This window comes from Triturus cristatus, chromosome 3_2, assembly GCF_964204655.1.
Source record: "Triturus cristatus chromosome 3_2, aTriCri1.1, whole genome shotgun sequence".
Lineage (NCBI taxonomy): Eukaryota > Metazoa > Chordata > Amphibia > Caudata > Salamandridae > Triturus > Triturus cristatus.
The window spans coordinates 308524228-308542145 of NC_140584.1; the positions used below are offsets into that span (position 1 = coordinate 308524228).

Consider the following 17918-nt stretch of genomic DNA (forward strand, 5'->3'; position numbering starts at 1 on the left):
CGAGAACCATTTAGCTTCATTTATCTCACACCTCCCGCTTTCCAATGACTGGGCAACAATGGAATGCTGGCTCATATTTTTGTGTCTCACCACTGGATTTTGTCTGAGAGGAACTCTCTCTTTTTGTGGTGGCACTAGCCCCACTCGCCCTCCCCAGGAAGGTGAACTTGTTCTTACCTTCAAAAGGCTAGCACAAATCCTTTCGAAGAAGTTGAGCTCACCCTCGCGGATCCATGACATTCTTAAGACTGAGAGATGGTGGTCCTTCTTAGAAAATGCTGAACACCCAGTTGTTTAATGCCTGCTTGGTAAAGAAGGTACCCATGAGAATGCAAGTGAATTTTTAAAAACATTTTATACATTCATCTTATTCAAACGTGCCACTGCAAGCCAGGTAAATAAAAGAAGTTGAGAATGTAATGCAATAAAGCAGTGATTCTTAACCTGCGGTCCATGGACCCCGGGGGGTCTGCACCAGTTTAGAAAATTAAAAATAAAAAGCGTGAAACGCTCTGTATGACAGCATTTCAAATTGGAAGGTAAAAATTAAGTTGAAATCCTTATCTTGATTTGTCTAAGCAGCACAAGTACAGCAAAAGTAATCTAGTACGAATAACTGGTAGCCCTAGTTGAAGCACTGGTAAGCACCAATAAAAAGATGGCATGCATTTGGATCAAAAAACAAACAAGAAAAAATAATATGCTGGAGACCAGCATAGCACTTCGTCTTTTAGAAATAAAACTAAAATTGTGATATGCTCCAACCTTCCAATTAAAATTTCGATTTTTGCATATGTTTTTGTGTGTGAATTAAATAAAATATTTCAGAATTTGTGTCCTTTATGTACAATTTTTCTGTATTTCTGTGTATTGTATGGAGGCTCAATTCATAAGAATTTGCTTAGGTGGAGGTCCCTGCCGTCCAGGAGTGATTCAGAGGAGGCCGATGTAAGTCAAAAGGTTAAGAACCGCTGCAGTAAAGCGTAGAGAAAAGCCATCTTGAAATGGAAGTCTTGCTGGAGCCACAACCGCTGCATTTGTAAATATTTAGTGAAAAGGTGTAGCCTTCTTTAGAGAGCTTTTCCCACTAAAAAAAAAATAAAAATATATATAAAAAAAAAAAGATACAAAAGCCCAAAGAGATGCTGGCTGCAAGCAGGGCAGCGTCATTGGGGTGCACGTGGGGTATACTCGCCTACCCCCTTAAGATTTGAATTCTCAAGCTCATAAATCAGATCAATTCAAATATACAAAAGGGGATGGAAGGACTGGTGCAATTGTCTAAACCTCTGGCAATCGCTCTGCCAACTCATAGTGCCACTCTAGTACTAACACTGCTCCTCATGGGAAAAGTCTATCCTGAACTACCAGCACAACAATGCCAGACCGATTTTGGCCTTACCAGGCCTCATCGGTGAAGTGTAGTTTGGCTCATACAACACAGCAAACAGGGGACCCACATCTAGGTAAACTCTTGTCCACTTAGGGTGTTACATCAAATACACAAAATGTGACTGGAGGAATGTTTACAAATAGTCTAAATCACTGGAATTGCATGTGGCAGTGCCTGTGCTCAAGTTTCACCACCTACAAGACACCGACGCCTGAATCCCTGTACCATCCAAGACGTATTCCTTTGGAGGAACCCTTCCACTCCCTCACAAAAACCAAATGGACAATGTAACAGAGGCAGCGATTAAAAAGCACCGAGACCTGATTGTTCAATAATCAGCTGCATCAGAGAAGCTTTCCACTTTTATAACAATGCTGCTTACCCTTTATGCATTGAGAGAAGTCCTCAATTGTTTTTTTGTTTTTTTAGTCAGCTACTTGGACGCGCACAGCCACACTATGTCAAAATTGTATTACTGTGATATAGGAAAATAGGAGGGAGAAAGCAGAGGAAATACCAATGATTCCACATTTGGTAGCTCTTTGTTTCTTGGAAGCTGATGAACATAAGTATAGAAGAGTAGGACAAAAGTAGAAGTAGATTTATTGGTTCGTTTTTAGGTCTCGCCTAGCGTGTCTGCGCACATGCTCGGCGAGATTTATTGCACACGAGTACTTTCTGAAGAGGGCTTGAATCCCCGCCCCTTATTCCCATTGGCTTGCGTAACCGTTTATGTTAAACTGTGCGCTGCCATTGGGAATAAGGTTTTCAGGCTTCCTCCTTTTCTCTTTTTTGGCCAGCCCACCCAGACTGGCTGGCCTGCTTTCCTTCTGTCGTGAAGGACTTTCTTATCTTTATGGGGCCATGTGTTAGAAACACATGGCCCCATAAAGACAAGAGATCGCACGCGGTAAGGATTCGCTATAGTTTCACAATCTCGGCGTGAACAATGGCAGCGTGCCTTGCTGCCGTTTGTTGCGATCGTGTGGTGCATCTTTATATACAGTGAAGTTCAGGGCAGGCGGACGGAAAGCAACCCCTAACAATTTCCAATACGTATGCAGGGGCTGCCTGGGGAAAAAAAGACGTTATGTGGCCATTGTTTGTTGGCGGTGCGGAGAAAGAGCTACACATATTGGAGCATGAATGTGTATTTTGGAGGTGCGCATGTTGGTGTTGGTGTTATTTCGTGAACACTCGTTATCCTCTCGAATGACGTATCTGAAACTGGCGACCAGGAGCTGTAGTGAGGGTGGATTGCGTCATGCAGCTGACTTTGTATTTTCCACTATCAGGGCATACCTCGAGAATGCAGTCATCACACGCGGTCGCTCGTGTAACGTGGAGACTGTTGTCGATCCGCTTTTAAAAGGAGGGTATTTTTTGTACTGTCTAGATATATGCCCGTGTTTTGCGGCGTTGCAGATTTGTTCCCTGGGTGCACGTGTTGGGGGTGGCCGTCCTTTGTGCCACCAACACAAGTACTCCCCGAAGACCTTACAAGGTCAGTGGGTGGTAGCCTTACAGCCCTCGTTTCTAGATAAGCGGGTGGTCAGAGAAGACAATGCCTTTATGTATAGCTGTCTTTTTTGGAGGGTGAGAAGAGCTTAAGTCATTCTCGATGTTGCTGGAGTGTTTTGCAGTCGTTTGGTGTTGTGATCAATGTGTGCTGTAAAAAGACAGACGGGAGTCTTTTTTGACCGGCATAGTTTAGTGTTCTATACACTCATCGAAGGCGGATGCAGACAGGCGTTTTTTAAAACTTGTGGTCGAGTTATGGTTGATTCGGAGATTAGTTTCTCGTTAAACCCTGTTTTGATGGTGGTGATCGCCCAATTGGAGAGACCGTGGGTGCCTCTCTGCTGAGCTCTGAGGGCATCGGAAGAGAGCGTCCCCTTCCCACTGTGAATAACCGCTCACTTTTGTGCTTGAGCGAAGCATTTCCTACCCATATGGGGGGGGGGGGGGGGGGTGATGTGTGTGTGTGTGTTTCTTCATCCAGGCTTGGTCTTTCTATCGCTGAAAACTACTATTTTCAGCGGCTTAAACATTTACCTCTTTTTTTTGTTGACGTACAACTTTGGATGGAATTCTTGTTGTAACTTGTATCCTGTTAACGGCGAAAACGGCAATCAAAACTTTTAAAGCACTTGATGTTTAGGGGTTTGTTCGGCTGATCTGCAAGTATTCGATCACTATCTTCCTGACTGTAATTATGAATCATAGTACATAGCGTGGGGCAGAATAATCGGGTCATGTCAATCTAATCTGCACACACAGTTCAGATACGCCAATACACTTGTTTTATCCAATTTTCCACCGTCACCACAAGTTTATTCAGTCAACGCACTAACCGTTTCAGTTGAGGTGAACCTTTGTGCTCAATGATTAAAAGGAGGAGTACATGAAAGGGTACTTTGCGGGGATGTGCTAGTGTGCTGTACAACCGTGCTCTCATTAACACTTTTCTATGGATGTGCCAGTTGAGACCGCAAAACCCTGTTGCAAGACGTTTGAGAACCCTAGTAGTTTATCTGTATTGCCCTTTCAATTATGAAACTTATTAGCAGCTGCTGGTCATTTAAGTAATGTGCCTTGTGATGATTGTATAAGAAGATCCAGATGAATTCGCTCTTGTTTCACAATCTCGGCGCGAACAATGGCGGCGTGCCTTGCTGCTGTTTGTTGCGATCTCATGCTGTCTGGTCCGTTCTGATATGCAGTAATAATAAAGTTTGAATCACCCCAAACACAAGCATACCCCACTGACACTTGTTTGGGCTGTTTTTCTTCCTGAGCTTTATCTTTAACAATGGCGGCCACGTGCCTTTCTACTGTTCTGCGCTGCTCACGAAATTCAACTTTTAAAACAATTATGTATTTTTTTTTTTTTTTCAGTGCGCCGCGTTTTATCTTCAAGTATACTGGCTGCACCTTTCTAATGTTTAACACGGAGCAGCTCGTACACCTCTGCTTAAAAACACATACACTTTGCTGTTCCCGGCAACTAATACTCATGAGTGGAGCGGACTTGCTCTGAAACACTCCACCCATGTCGCTTTCCAAATTCTGACCCCAGCAGCTAATAGTCGGCGGAGCTGACTCGCTGTGCAGCACTCCACTGTGCCGCTTTGTATCCTGTCCCCCGTCCCTCACCTGCCTCGAACTCCAGCACTCACCTCAGCACCACAATCGGCTGCGTCGGCTCAGTCTGCATAATAAACATGGGAACTGAGGGTTTGGGGGAAACAAAAACGTGAGTGCTGGGGCGGGGATATGCGGTTTACCACAATGCGTTATTTGTGCAATCAAATGATGCATTTCTTTGCCCACTGCAGATTGGTTTTGTGTTTCTCAAAGGAAAACCAATCAAAGCAGTGAACATTAGCAGTTACAGCTCTCGACAAAAGTGTAGATTCAGGGACCTTTTAGGCAAGAACGAGCCATAAAACATTATTTCTGGTCTGCCCCGGAGCTGGATTTTCGTTTCCTCATCTCAAATCTGAGCTTTCACTTAGTTGCCCTGCTGGTATCCCGCCCTGCTTTTAACGGGACATAATTTCTGCACCCACACCCAACGCAACGTTTTACCACACCTACTATAGCCCCACTCCCGCACGTCTTGTACGCTTTTGCACCTAATACCGAAGGGGAGAAGGGTTAGCTTTAACCATATTTGAGGTTTAAAAAGTGCATAATGTTCATTACTAAGAGCAGTTTTGATTTTAGAAGACTGTAACGTCTCACACTTAACAGGCCCCCCAACCCATTCCATAATTTCCCATCCTTTCCCCAGAAGCCTAAAAACACAGCATAGTAAAATGAGTTCATTTTGGAAGCGGTAGTAAATAAAGCCTAGCGCCCTCATTGGTCCCTGCGTTGCCACATGACCAGTATTATCGTCAGCACGCCACACACGGTGGCGCTGAGCCTTACCTCTGGCTCCCTCAGCAGCTTGTTTTTGTTTGTAATTGTTCTTCGCCAACTGCGCTTAACTCCGTCAACTGCTGGTTGCGAGATTTCCCTCGAGACAAAGTTAAGCTTCATAGATCACAGAGCAGGGCTTGCCACACTCCGCTTGGCAGTTAGGGGAATACCAGGAAATATACCAGGTGTTATCATTTGTATCAATAAACTACTCTTAAAGCCCTTTTGGTATCCTGGAGTGCTTACTACACCGTGGAACAACACTGGAGCGTAATTGGCTCCGGTTCCTCTAAGTGTGGGACCAGAAATTTCTTCATTCGTCCCCCGACTGACAGATGCAACAAGGACTTATTTCACATCCAGGCTGGCTTAATCACTGCATTAAGGGTTTGTGGCAGAGCCAGGGTCTCATTACCGAAGTTAAACCTTCTGCTCAGTACTCTCCGCTGCTTCTGAAGCTGAAGAGAGCAGACAGATCTGTTAAATACAATCTTGCAGCTCCAGTGGTATTCATTACATTTCTTTCTGTTTGAAAGAATGACTGATATACTCTTCAACATTTAAAACCACTCCACAGAAAACAATATGTGCCTGAATCTGTATGATGACTTACTACTGCAAAAATGCAAGTTTCTCTGCATTGATCCAAGATTAACTTTTTTTTATTTTTTATTTATCTCGCTTATAGGGTGGGAAGGTAAAAACATACCCGTTTACCTTAGTAGCTTGCTCTATGACCACTGCATAAAACCGCACCGGTAATTTTGCAGTTTATTAGGTGCACATTCATTTTAATGGAGAGCCAAAGATGAGAATGGGAATGTTTCCTCTCATCCAGCAGCTGAGCGAGCATACATTGTAGTTGCATAAAAGACTTAAAAGCACCTATACATTTCTGTTTCAAAAGCCTGATCTCCGTTTTACCTTTTCACAAAAACAAACAAGCATTGGCATAGCCAATAGGTCTCGCCTTTGGGACCTTATAAGTGTTTAGTTATGCAGCACAATATCCTTGGTGCAACAACATTAACTGTTGCATGGTTAAACACTTGTAAGGCCCCAAAGGCGAGATCTATTGGCTATGCCAATGTTTGTTTGTAGCACATACTTTTTTTTAATAAAAAGATTTGTGACACTGATGTGTGGACAAAATACCGAGGGTGCACCACAAAGAATCACAAGAATACAGACGGCAGGGTGGGGAAGCAACTATGATGGCATGGGTGGTGGAAGCAATACACAGGACGGAGTGAAACCCAACATGGGCGAGAGAGGTAAGAGGAACGCCAGCAGGGAGAAAGAGAAGCACATGAGCTAGGGAGAGGAACATGGAGCTGTTGTAGGGGAAGCCCATGGGTGAGAAGACAACATGACGGAGAGGCACACAAGGACGATCACAAAATTGAGGGTGACTAGGGAGAAGCAGAGGGACAAGAAAGAGTAACACTGAATGTGCAGAGGGTGGAAGAGCAGTGCGCAAGGAAGACTGCTGGTAAACATGCATTCTCCTGGAGTGCTCAAACAAAAAAAGGAAAAAAGTAGTGCTTCAAAAGTCAACAGTGGAAGGACACAAGTATGGTATGCATCAACCCAGCATTCAACAGCGCCAGCAGCGTGGGCCTAAGGAAGCTTTTGCCACCTGTAATTATGAATTTTTAAATCAAATTAATGGGTGTGTGTGTGTGGGGGGGGGGGTGGGGGGGGGGTTGTTTTTTATTACCATTGTTGCACATGCAGTTGAGACACAATTTGAGCGACCGGGAAAGGGGACCCCCTTCCATCAACAATTTTACTAGGTAGCATGTTCCATTCAGCAGATCTGCATGCATGGGTCGTGACATGCTGTGGTCTAATGTGCAATAGTGAAGACATCTATATACCCCTTCTATATCTTTCCAGAGTACAAGGAAGGATTCAGTGAGCTAGATTCACCAAGCTCTGTGAGTAGGGCCGAGTGTGTGGCTTGCTTCTGTACACTGCTCATACAATGGAATATTGTGAGACAATAAGCATTGGCATAGCCAATAGGTCTCGCTTGTGGGACCTTATAAGTGTTTAGCCATGGTGCACATTATTCTGGTGCTGTTCCGCCAGGGTATGAATAGCTACACAATGCGGTCACGAACCAGTCTGGAGAAAAACAAAGATAGCTCGAGCAACTGGATGATCATGAATACCAAACAATGACCTAATGTTTGTTTGATGACAAAGGAGCTCCACCTGGCACTCCGGAAAAAATGGGCATGAAATAGTTGAGTTTCAGATAAATAAAAAGTAATTTAGCCTGCCAGGTCTCTAATTTACTACTCTGAAATAAAGCACGAATCCCAATGTGATACAACTATGCCTAAAAGTACAGCTTAAAAAAAATGCAACAACACAGCCAACGCTGGTGCCGTGTGTCAGTTTTTTGTTGTTGTTTTTTTTTTTTAAGCGGAATGGGGTGGGCCGGACAGGCAAGCAAGGACAGGGGAAGTGGGTGTATGCGGATAAAGTGACAGAATGCAATGGCGGGACACCACAGGCAGTGAAGGGAGTCATGAGATGCTGAGACAGGGACAACAGATGCTTCAGAGATCTATAAGAGGGATGGGTACAGAGAGAGAGGATGGAGCTGCAGCGAGGAAAGAGCGAGTGAGAGATACCTGGCAAGTTGAGGTGAGAGAGTAAGGCACTTCCGGGACGAGAGGAGGTTTGAGACTGGACCGTGCGGCATTGAATAAGAGTGAGCAATGCGTATGTGTGGTGCTTGGCAAGTTTAGACTGGAGAGAAAGAATTCAGGGAAGATAATGAGGCTATAGAGACAGACAAAAGGCGGGCGGGGGAAAGAGAGAGAAACAGAAAAGGAAGACATAGCAGGATGAGACCATACAGTCTGCAGTGGAGAAAGTATGAGAGGCTGGCAGGCTGAGACGGTAAAGAAAGACCTTTAACAGGAAAGGGTAGAGTACAGGGGGAAAAGGCGAGAGAGTCACAGAGTGAGATGTGATACCTGTCAAAGAAGAGAAAGATACCTCACGGAAGAGAGCGGGATCCAGAGACAGTCTTCAGGGGAAAAGGTGAGAGAGATAGGATACCTATGGAGAGAAAAACCCCTTGCATATGAGCAGGTGGGGGCCAAAGACCAGGGGGAGAAGGTAAGAGGGATGGGATATGCAGCAAAATAAGACAGAAGAGACATACACTTCACAAAAGCACTTCTTTGTGCATGTATTGTAAACGGAGTTGCCATTGTCCATGGGCATACTTTAAACCAAAGTGATAAAAAGCATTGGCCGCGCGGCCGGCCCCGTAAAAGTGACGCGGCCTCGCGGCCATGAAAGTGAAAGTGGCTAGATGGCGCCAGCAGCAGCCAGCGGGAAGAGCTGGACGCCCTCTGTGGTGGGGGTGGGGGAGGAGCCCATGATCGAGCGATAGCTTTGAAATAAAAGTAAGTACAATTTTATTAACGATTAAAGTAAAAACGGGTTCTTTAGCAGTGAAAAGAAACGTGCCTGAAACATGAAACTAACTGTAAAAGTTGAAGAACTACATAATAATAACAAGCATCAGTAACCGTGCTCTCACCGTCTGGGACGAGAAAAATGCCGAAACGAGTGGAGATGCCTGGGAAGCGAACAAGGTGTAAAGCTGCGTCTTGCTGTCAGTAACATTGAGAAGGGACTGACAGGCAACTCAAGAGTCACGCAGGAGGGTGAAGGCGGTCCTTAAGTGCAATGATCATTTTGAAAGAAGAGCATCTTCTCTTGTTCTCGGCGGTTCTGTTCTGCTGAAAACACTAAAAGCAAGCACTTCTTTGTGCATGTATTGTAAACTAAGTTGCTATTGTCCATGGGCATACTTTAAACCAAAGTGCTAAAAAGCATTGGCCGCGCGGCCGGCCCCATAAAAGTGACGCGGCCGTGAAAGTGGCCAGATGGCGCCAGGAGCAGCAGCAGCCAGCGGGAGGAGCTGGATGTGCTCTGTGGTGGGGGAGGGGGAAGAGCACATGATCGAGCGATGTGTGGAATGGCTTTACAGAAAGCCATATGGCGCATGCAAGCAAGCTTGAGGCCAAGCAAAGCTTGTGGTAGCACTTTCAAAAGCCATTAACTAAATGTCTCGCAGCGCATGCGAGACCTAAAAAAGGATACAACTTTTTTTCTTAAATATTAATTGCAGTTGTAAATCACACTGTATCACCCAGTTGATAATGATTGTGCAGCTACTCAATCCCTGGCGGCACAACACCCAGGATAATAGGCTGCATAGCTAAACACTTATAAGATCCCAAAGGCGAGACCGATTGCATTGCAAATGCTTGTTATATGTGGAAGCAAGTAATGTGCCAAGGTCCCTCATACACTGGCGCATACTTCCCAGATACCTACATATGACAAAATGGTGTGTATATGTAACATATTTTCTTAATAATCTATTCTGTTGAATGAAGGAATGTGCCTTTTCTCTCTTGTAAATTAGTGATTATAGAGAAAGAGGTAGCATGTTTATAGTCCATTAACTCCTGTGGTCCTACCTTTCAATTGGAAAAATTGATTTTAAAATGACAATATTCAAATCTATTCATTTTGAAATTCTAATCTGTAGATTTCTAATACTGGTTTCGGCATATAAAGTCATGTGATTTTGGGCAAACTGGTGAATTTGTAAATTCAAATTCCAAATGTTGATAATACAACAATGAATCGCAGGGTATGGTTTATGAAAGGCGCACCCCTCAGCTCACCTGGAGCGCACACTCAACCATCTCACTGGGATCAAACCTGTTACTTGCGCTTAACTTTTTGATTTTTTGCCAACTTTTCCTACGGTCTTCTCATGTTACACTCTCTCCACGGCTGCCCCTGGACACCTATGTGACACACTTTCCTTTTTAGTTTGAGCGCAGATGAATAGCAAAAAAATAGATTGCTGCCTTACATTCTCACCTCCCTCAAATATAATTTCCAAAAATACTCTCCTTTCATATTAGCTCCACCAGAAATGGTTCTTTAGAACGGATAATAGGTCATGCATGTAAACGCCTGCAATTCAATTAATGTTCCAATATTGATGGAATTTTATTTAATTTTCTGGGATTAAAATTAACCTTGAATGTCAAACACCAATTTTTATCATGTTTCCAGAATCCATTATCATCGTATGCCTAAGCAATTTTAATAGACTGCTGCACCCTATTTTCAATCTTTCAGCGCAATAAAAAGGGGTCTTAGGAGAATAGTTATCGCCTCAATTAATAGTTTCTCTGAGGTCAGAAGCTAAAAAGAGTTGACTCATGGGTCTTCTTGGCATTCAGATCAGTAAAATAAAAGAACGGACTACAACTATAGCTGGCAAGAGGCCACTTTCAGCCACTCTTAGTTTTTTAACCCATGGGCACTTTGCATTCCGCCCTTATAGTTATACTTCCTCCATGACACCCTCCAGCATGACGAGAACCAATAATACTCTTCTAAATGGGTACGATCACAAAAGCTAAAGGTGGGCACACAGATACCAAAGTTTGGAAACACTGAGGGTGTTAGACTGCAATGAATGGAGGAGAAAAATACCAAAAACAGATCATGGACCAGTTTCCCCCCAACTGGACTTAATAGTTGTACAAGCTACTATTTGCAACGAGTGTGAACTGCCCCACATGTATCGATGCAATAGGATTTACTGACACAGACTAACATGTCCACTGCTCAAATTAATTTCATATCTCCCTATACGAATTCACCACTAATCCTCTTTTGGGTTCCAGAGTAGCGTACTACTCGCCGAAAAAACGCTTCAATGCCTCGTCAGGGTTAGTAAGCACTATATAAATGCAATTACAATTTGTAACACTACAGTCAATACTGGTTATTATGCCAACAGCACCGCAAGCTGGGATTTTGAGCCTATATTTTACAGTGTTACACGGGGAACTACGGTCCACAGAACGAATCATGAAGCTGGCAAAAAAACATTTCACTGTCGATTTTCAAAAAGGTGAATTCCGTGGGATTGCAAAGTGTGTTCCCTGTTAAGGCGAGCTGGAGGGTAGAGCTCGTCCATGGTTTTGAGCTCGAGGGTAAGCCGGGGGGGGGGGGGGGTAGAATGTACTTGCGTTGTGGCAGGAACGTTGGGGAAAGGCAGCTGAGGGGAGTCCATCCTACGAGTTGCTCCCTATGTATGTTGCCGGTGTGAGGGGTTACGAGGCGTGAATAAACCTTTGGAAACTGATCTGTGCTCAGTGGTGATTTTACACAAGATCACTCACAACCCATACATACCACCACCACCGAGCCCCCCCGAAAAATCTCTCATCACTACAGACACTATGGAGAAGGTGTGGGAAGTTACTGAACACAACCTTACCTCGCGATTCGGAATCTTAAAAATACAATCTCTGCTATTCCGCTTTCTACGACGGCCAACTTCAATGCATGAAGGACTCGCTTCCCGACATTAATAAGTCAAGGCATGGGAACCAATCAGACAGCCAGTTTCCAATGATTAGCAGGAAAAGGGGCGTTCACATGAAGTCTTAATGACTGTACCGTCAATAAGTTGTACGATTAGTAGTAATGACCCGCCCCGGAAAAGACAACTCAACTCACCAGAAGAAATCACCTCCGCTTACGACCCGGAACTAAACGTCCAGCTACTGTGGACCGCCACACCAGGCAACGTGCAGTTTTTGAAGACGTCGATCTCTGCCGCACCGGTAGTGACGGGTTTCCAAGAGGAAATGAGTCAGAGCGACTGCGACTCCAGACTTGGGCTGAGGTCTGAGGACGGCGGTTACAATCTAGTCAGTATAGTGAGGCGTTTCTTGCGGAAGAGAATCTACAAACTAGTTAATAAATCGCATAGTGCTTGCTGCCAAACGACTCCTTATCAATAGACATCCGCGAACCAGTCTTCTTTCATTTTACAAAGCAATGCATTGTTGGAGTTGTCGTTTTTTTCAGTTTAATTGAATCATTGGTTAAACACTCTGATGCTAGCAATGATATGAATAAAGAAAGCCTGGTGGTGGAAATAGTGTTCAAGGAACATGTATCAATATCATTGTCCTAGTGACAGTGCCTGTTTAAGGCATCCTGTACTGCGTTGCACAACTTCTCATCAAAGGCTTGGAAAAGTTTGATCCTGTCAACCCTTCTCTAAAAGAGCTACACTGACACCCCTTTGCAACCCAGCATCATCTTGAAAACGAGCTGCATCGCCTACAAGGCCATCAGAAACTTCAATTTTATAGCAGTGGTGGCCCTCAACATTTTTAACAGGTGCAGAACGAGGCTGAGATTGCACAGCTCCTGATGCATGCGTGCATTCAAAACCTTTTCGGAAAAGTTGGCACCTCTGTGATGGAGCAAAGACTCGTAGAAAAGAGACTTGCTCAGAAGCAATCCTCATTTAACTTCTAACCTTGTATTAACTATGTATTGTGTAAATTAATACGCAGCACATTTGACATAAAAGACAGAGAAGCTTGCCTACGTGTCTTACTAATAAGTAACTCGAGCGTAATTCTAAAATGGCCACTAACGGGAAAACTTTACTGCTCATGCGTCAACTGCATCTACGCAGTATGAACTGAGATGTGTTAAAGTTGGCATCCGATTTTGGTGGTGGGAAATTAGTGATGGCATAAAATGCCATCAGAGGCGGGATTGATGGAGCAAGGATTCGTATAAAAGAGACTTGCTCTGATGCAATCTTCTCCAAATAACTTGTAATACCGTAATAATTGTGTTTGTGAATACTAACGTGCATTACAGTTCACACATTTAAGTTTAGGGGAATCTTGCCTATGTGTCGTACTAACAAGTAACCCGAGTGCGACTAAAATGCCTGCTAACGCAGAATTCTGTACTGCGCATGCATCAACTACATCTATGTAGTAATGACAAATTCTTGCTTGGAGGGAAATCTTTGCAGCGGCGCAATCGCTTTCAAGATGGCCGCTTGGAACTCACATGTTAAAGCACATGTTTTGCTGGAACTAAACCATGTAAATTTAATAAAATGCTAATGCGAAATATTTATATAAGTAAAGGGGGTTAGCGTAGAGATAGGTGGTATACAGTGAAATCATTTTATTTTGAATATAATGTGTCTCTTTCTGACTTCTTTACTAGTTCGTATTTTGGGCCTCAAAGGGTGACCGATGTCCATACCCTTCGTGGTCTCCGCATAGGCGCACTTGTAACCTTTCAGGAACCATGACGATGTACTTGAAACTCAGCCAAGGCCACGACCGCTGCATGTCCTGGGAAAGAAGTTGTCTTCCTGACTGATGAGTGAAGAAAATACTAAATGTATATTTTTGATCGATAAAAATGTGAATGCGGGTGGAAAATAAAGCTTGGGAAAGTAAAATAAGGGGCGGGAACACCGAACAATAAGCTCAAAGAAAAGTATTAAAACTTAGCATGGTGTGATGATCATCTCCCCTTTCCTGTCCAATCAGAGTTAAGAGTTTCATATATTTGAAACATTTAGGGGTGGTACATGCCATTAGTAAAGTATAATTGAGGTAGTTTAGTTAGTCAGTACACACAGCGAGACGGAGATGCTGAGAGACCGAGATGCTGTCCGAGAATTGAATAAATGCTGAAGAAGAACCATTTTCCAGACTTAGAATTTTGAGCCAAATAATTAGAACATCACAGAAGAACCGAGGAGGCACATATTAGAAGAAGATCGCGGAAGAATCAAGGAGGAAGATAGTGTCAGAGAGGGCTGCAACGCAGGCGTCGTATCTAGAAGAGGTCATCTATCCTGTCCCTGAATCCTGTCTTGAGCCTTTGTCACCTGATCTGTCCCAGGGGACCCATTCCAGCTCCTTGGCCAAGGGGTTGGTTTCCACACCATCCTAGGTAACTATAATTCTGTGTCGTATGTCATTGTACTGCTCTCTCTGTTTTTTCCCCATTCAGGCACTGTCATCGTAATAACTTTGTTTAACGATTATTCGGTCCTAAACTTTATTCCCTTCTTTGGAGAAAACGGTGTTCTAATTGTATTTGGTTCTTGGGTCACATGAATTTAACTAGATAAACATTTAAAACTCTCCCGAGTTTGTGGTTATTTAAAGAAGGTTTTATTCTATGTAAATTTTTATCTACAACAGTTAACTAAAAGGTCCATTGACCAGAGGAAAGTACATTCGGTCAGAAGGTTTGGTAAGAATTGATAAGATAAATTCATCTTACAAGTATTAGTACAACAAATTGACCCCAGCAGTATCTACTAGCCTATGTGAATGTGTGTGTGTTTATGGGCCCAGGTGAGTATATGGTAGTTGAGTACCTGAGGTTGGTAACCCGCTGGATCCGTTTTTCTGGTAGCAGAGCTATGGTTATATTTTATTAACTAGTTAGGTGAAAATATTGACTTTTGTATTATTGATTATGTATTAACAAACCCGTTTGTATTTTGTTTCATGTTGTTTGGAAATTCCCGGGAATATTGAATAGCGGGTGGTGAATGGACACCACACTGCAGTGAGGTTACTCGTTTGCTAAAAATAGCGCTGTAAGGTTATGCAAGGCTGAAAGTGCTGATTAGGGGATTAATTTGTATAAAAGTGAGACGGGTGATAGCAAAGAGTTCGCTGGTGAAACTTTGGTCTTATATCACCTAGGAAGGGTAATACCGAAGAAGTAGCAGTTTCGTCGGCGCTTGAGTGAAGAGTAAGCGGAAGAGTTTTTACTTTCTTTCTTTCTTTCTTTTTTTCTTTATTTCGGCCTATTTGGCCATAAAAGATACAACAATACACTATCAACATAAAACATCTGCTTGCGTTAAAATCATTCCATAAAAAAAACATAAAATCCATATACATAGCATATCTAATCACGTAGAGCAATTACAATTCATTACGACAAAATTCAATCTTTTAATAATTTGGTCCTTATCTGCCACATGGCCATTATGAATTTGGCAACCGCAAAGACTATGTGGGGGGCGGTACTCGTTTTCAATATTCTGTACGAATGCAAATGGCTCCTTATACCCAGATACCGGCAAAGTGGGGCTAACCAATATTTCCTTGGTCTATTGTAAGCTGGGCAAAAAAACAAAAGGTGAATTTCCTCCTCATCATGGGTGCAACACCCTGGACAGATTTTGTCATCCCTCTTTGTCCATTTATAGGTGAAAGTTTTGATAGGCAAAGTCCCTAACCTCCATTGAATGAACAATTTTCTTGATAGAATGGGGAAGATAATGTCCATGAAACCTTCAAACTGATATGAATCCTTGAAATCCAAGAATCGATCAGTTAGAATACCTTTGTTAGGTGCAGAAACCAAGGAAGCAAGACTTTTCTCCTTATATGTCTCCACAAGACTTTTTTGTGAAACCCTTTGGCAGCCTTGTTCAGGTAACTCCCATAGTTCAGGCAATCCCAACCGGTACAGCTCTTTCTTTATAAAAGCCAACCATGGGATTTTGTCACACTGGTTCAAATTCATTACATGAGTGAGCTCTTGCCTATAATGTACAAGCTCACCAGTGGACCAAAGCCTGTGCCAAAATCTTAAAGGCATTAATTCCAAGTCCTCTCTTATAGAGGGAAGACCCATATCTAATCTTAAGGGGAAAAGGGGTGTACCACGGGGAAGAGCAAGGAGACGCCTGAGGAAATTATTTTCCACTTTAACAATTTCTACCCCTGCTCTATACCCCCATAGCTCTCCACCATAGGATGCGGCCGCTTTAGCTTGTGTTTTATACACTTCCACTGCCGGACTAATGGGTTTATAAGTGGAAGTGTTTACAACCTTCAGAATCGCCCCAGATAATTGGGACAGCTTCAGCCGACATCTTGCTATTTGGGGTTCCCATGATAGATTCTCTTGCAGAGTTACCCCTAAATACTGGAAAGTTTTTACCCTCTCCAATCTTACTGAACTCAGTGATGGGTTAGGTCTGGTTTTGGGTGATGGATTAAATATCATGAACTTGGTCTTCTCTGTATTGATCTCTAGACCATATTGACTGCAGAAAAGACCAAATCCATCTAAAATCCGTTGAATCCCCATCGGGGATTTTGAAAGCAGGAGGGTATCGTCCGCAAACATAATGGCTGGTACCCTCCTTCCTGCCAAGGATGGAGCGTCATTGTCCCCAATAGTGTCAAGATGGGATATGACATTATTGACGTAGAGGCAAAACAGGGTTGGCGCCAAAACGCAACCCTGTCTTACCCCTCTAAGGACTGGGAACCTTGATGACAATGCTCCATCCCTCCCACACCTAACCTGAGCGTAGTTGTTATCGTGAAGCCTAATTATGGCATTTAATAGATGGATCGGAACACCCAGCTCCTTTGGGACCTCCCATAATTTCTTACGGGGGACCAGGTCAAAGGCTGACCTCAGGTCCACGAACACCATGTACAACCTCCCCCTCTCGATCCTCACGATTTTCCAGTAGAGGAGAACGAGACGGAAGATCTGGTCCATGGTGGACGTGTTTTTCCTGAAGCCAGCCTGGAGGGGGCTGAGGATTTCATTTTCCTCCATCCAATCTAAAAGGTGGTTCAGGAGGAGGCGAGAGTAGATGTTTTGGGGAACATCTATGAGGCTGATCGGCCTGTAGTTGGCCGGGTGAAGAGGAGAGCCCTTTTTAAAAATAGGTACTATCTCTGCCCCCAACCAAGTACAGGGGATCTCCATACCTCCCGCGATGGAATTAAAGAGAATGAGGAGGTAGGGGCCCCAGATCTCTGGGTGGAGACGAAAAAGGTCACCGGGCAGTCTATCGAGTCCTGGGGCCTTCCCCGTCGCCAAACCCTCTATTGCACTGACCACCTCATCAAGGGTAAATTCCAGTCCAGCTACAGGAATAGGTAAAACAGTGGAGGCTACAGCATTGGCAAATCCAAAAGTTTCTTGATACAGTTTGCCAAAGTGAGCCTCCCAAACAGAAGCTGCAATGTTTGGCTCCACCGCAGCTTTGGGTTCTCCTGCGCCAGTATTTACCAAGGACCAGAATTTTCTCGGGTCCCTCGTTTCTAATGCTAGTGAGAGGTCCTGCCATCTATTCCAATCCCATTCGGATCGTGCTGATGCCATAATTTTCCTGTAATTCTGCCTGAGCTCAGTAACCTTGCCCTTGTCAGAACCTGCTTTTATTGTATTTATTAGTTCTGTCTTAATCTTTTTGCAAGAGGAGTTGTACCAGGTTGGGGTTCGAGTCTTTTTCTTCCGCAACGGTACCACTGGATAGAAGACTTCACCTAAAGCACTCACTAAGTCTTCATGAATTAGGGCTAGCTTCTCATTGAATTCCAGGGGTCTTGGCTGATTAATTAATACGTCCAATTCTTTTAGCCTGGGGAATACTAGCTGATAAATTTTACTTATACTCTCTTCTGAGTTTGCCAGTTTCCCCCATTTAACCCTACGTCTATTGGAGCTAAGAACCAGATTCCCTAGGTCCTTACTGGGCTCAGCGGAGAGTGATCCAACAGCACGTATGGGGTGCACCATATCCAGTAGGAGTGCATTGTGATCACTATCCGTTCTTGCAATTACTCTAAAATCCTGGACCTTAGACCAGAGGCCGGTGTCTACAAAAATATAGTCTAACCTCGATTCATGGTCCTTCCTA

The 17918-nt window shown here is 43.7% G+C and overlaps 1 protein-coding gene across 5 annotated transcripts in view; it reads right to left on the reverse strand.

The window, feature by feature from the left end:
• The window catches only part of DHDDS (dehydrodolichyl diphosphate synthase subunit), a 158183-nt gene that overhangs the window by 93610 nt on the left and 46655 nt on the right, over positions 1-17918 (reverse strand). The window contains exons 1-2 of one of the 5 annotated variants that reach the window (XM_085647737.1): positions 11909-12034; positions 178-301 (exon numbers count right to left, since the gene is read on the reverse strand). In XM_085647737.1, the coding sequence (XP_085503863.1) occupies positions 178-240 (63 nt within the window). In that variant the 5' untranslated portion in view covers positions 241-301; positions 11909-12034. Of the gene's footprint in view, positions 1-177; positions 305-11666; positions 11875-11908; positions 12035-17918 lie in introns of those variants that run through there. The other 4 variants (XM_085647735.1, XM_085647734.1, XM_085647736.1 and 1 more) reach the window with 4 other exon arrangements.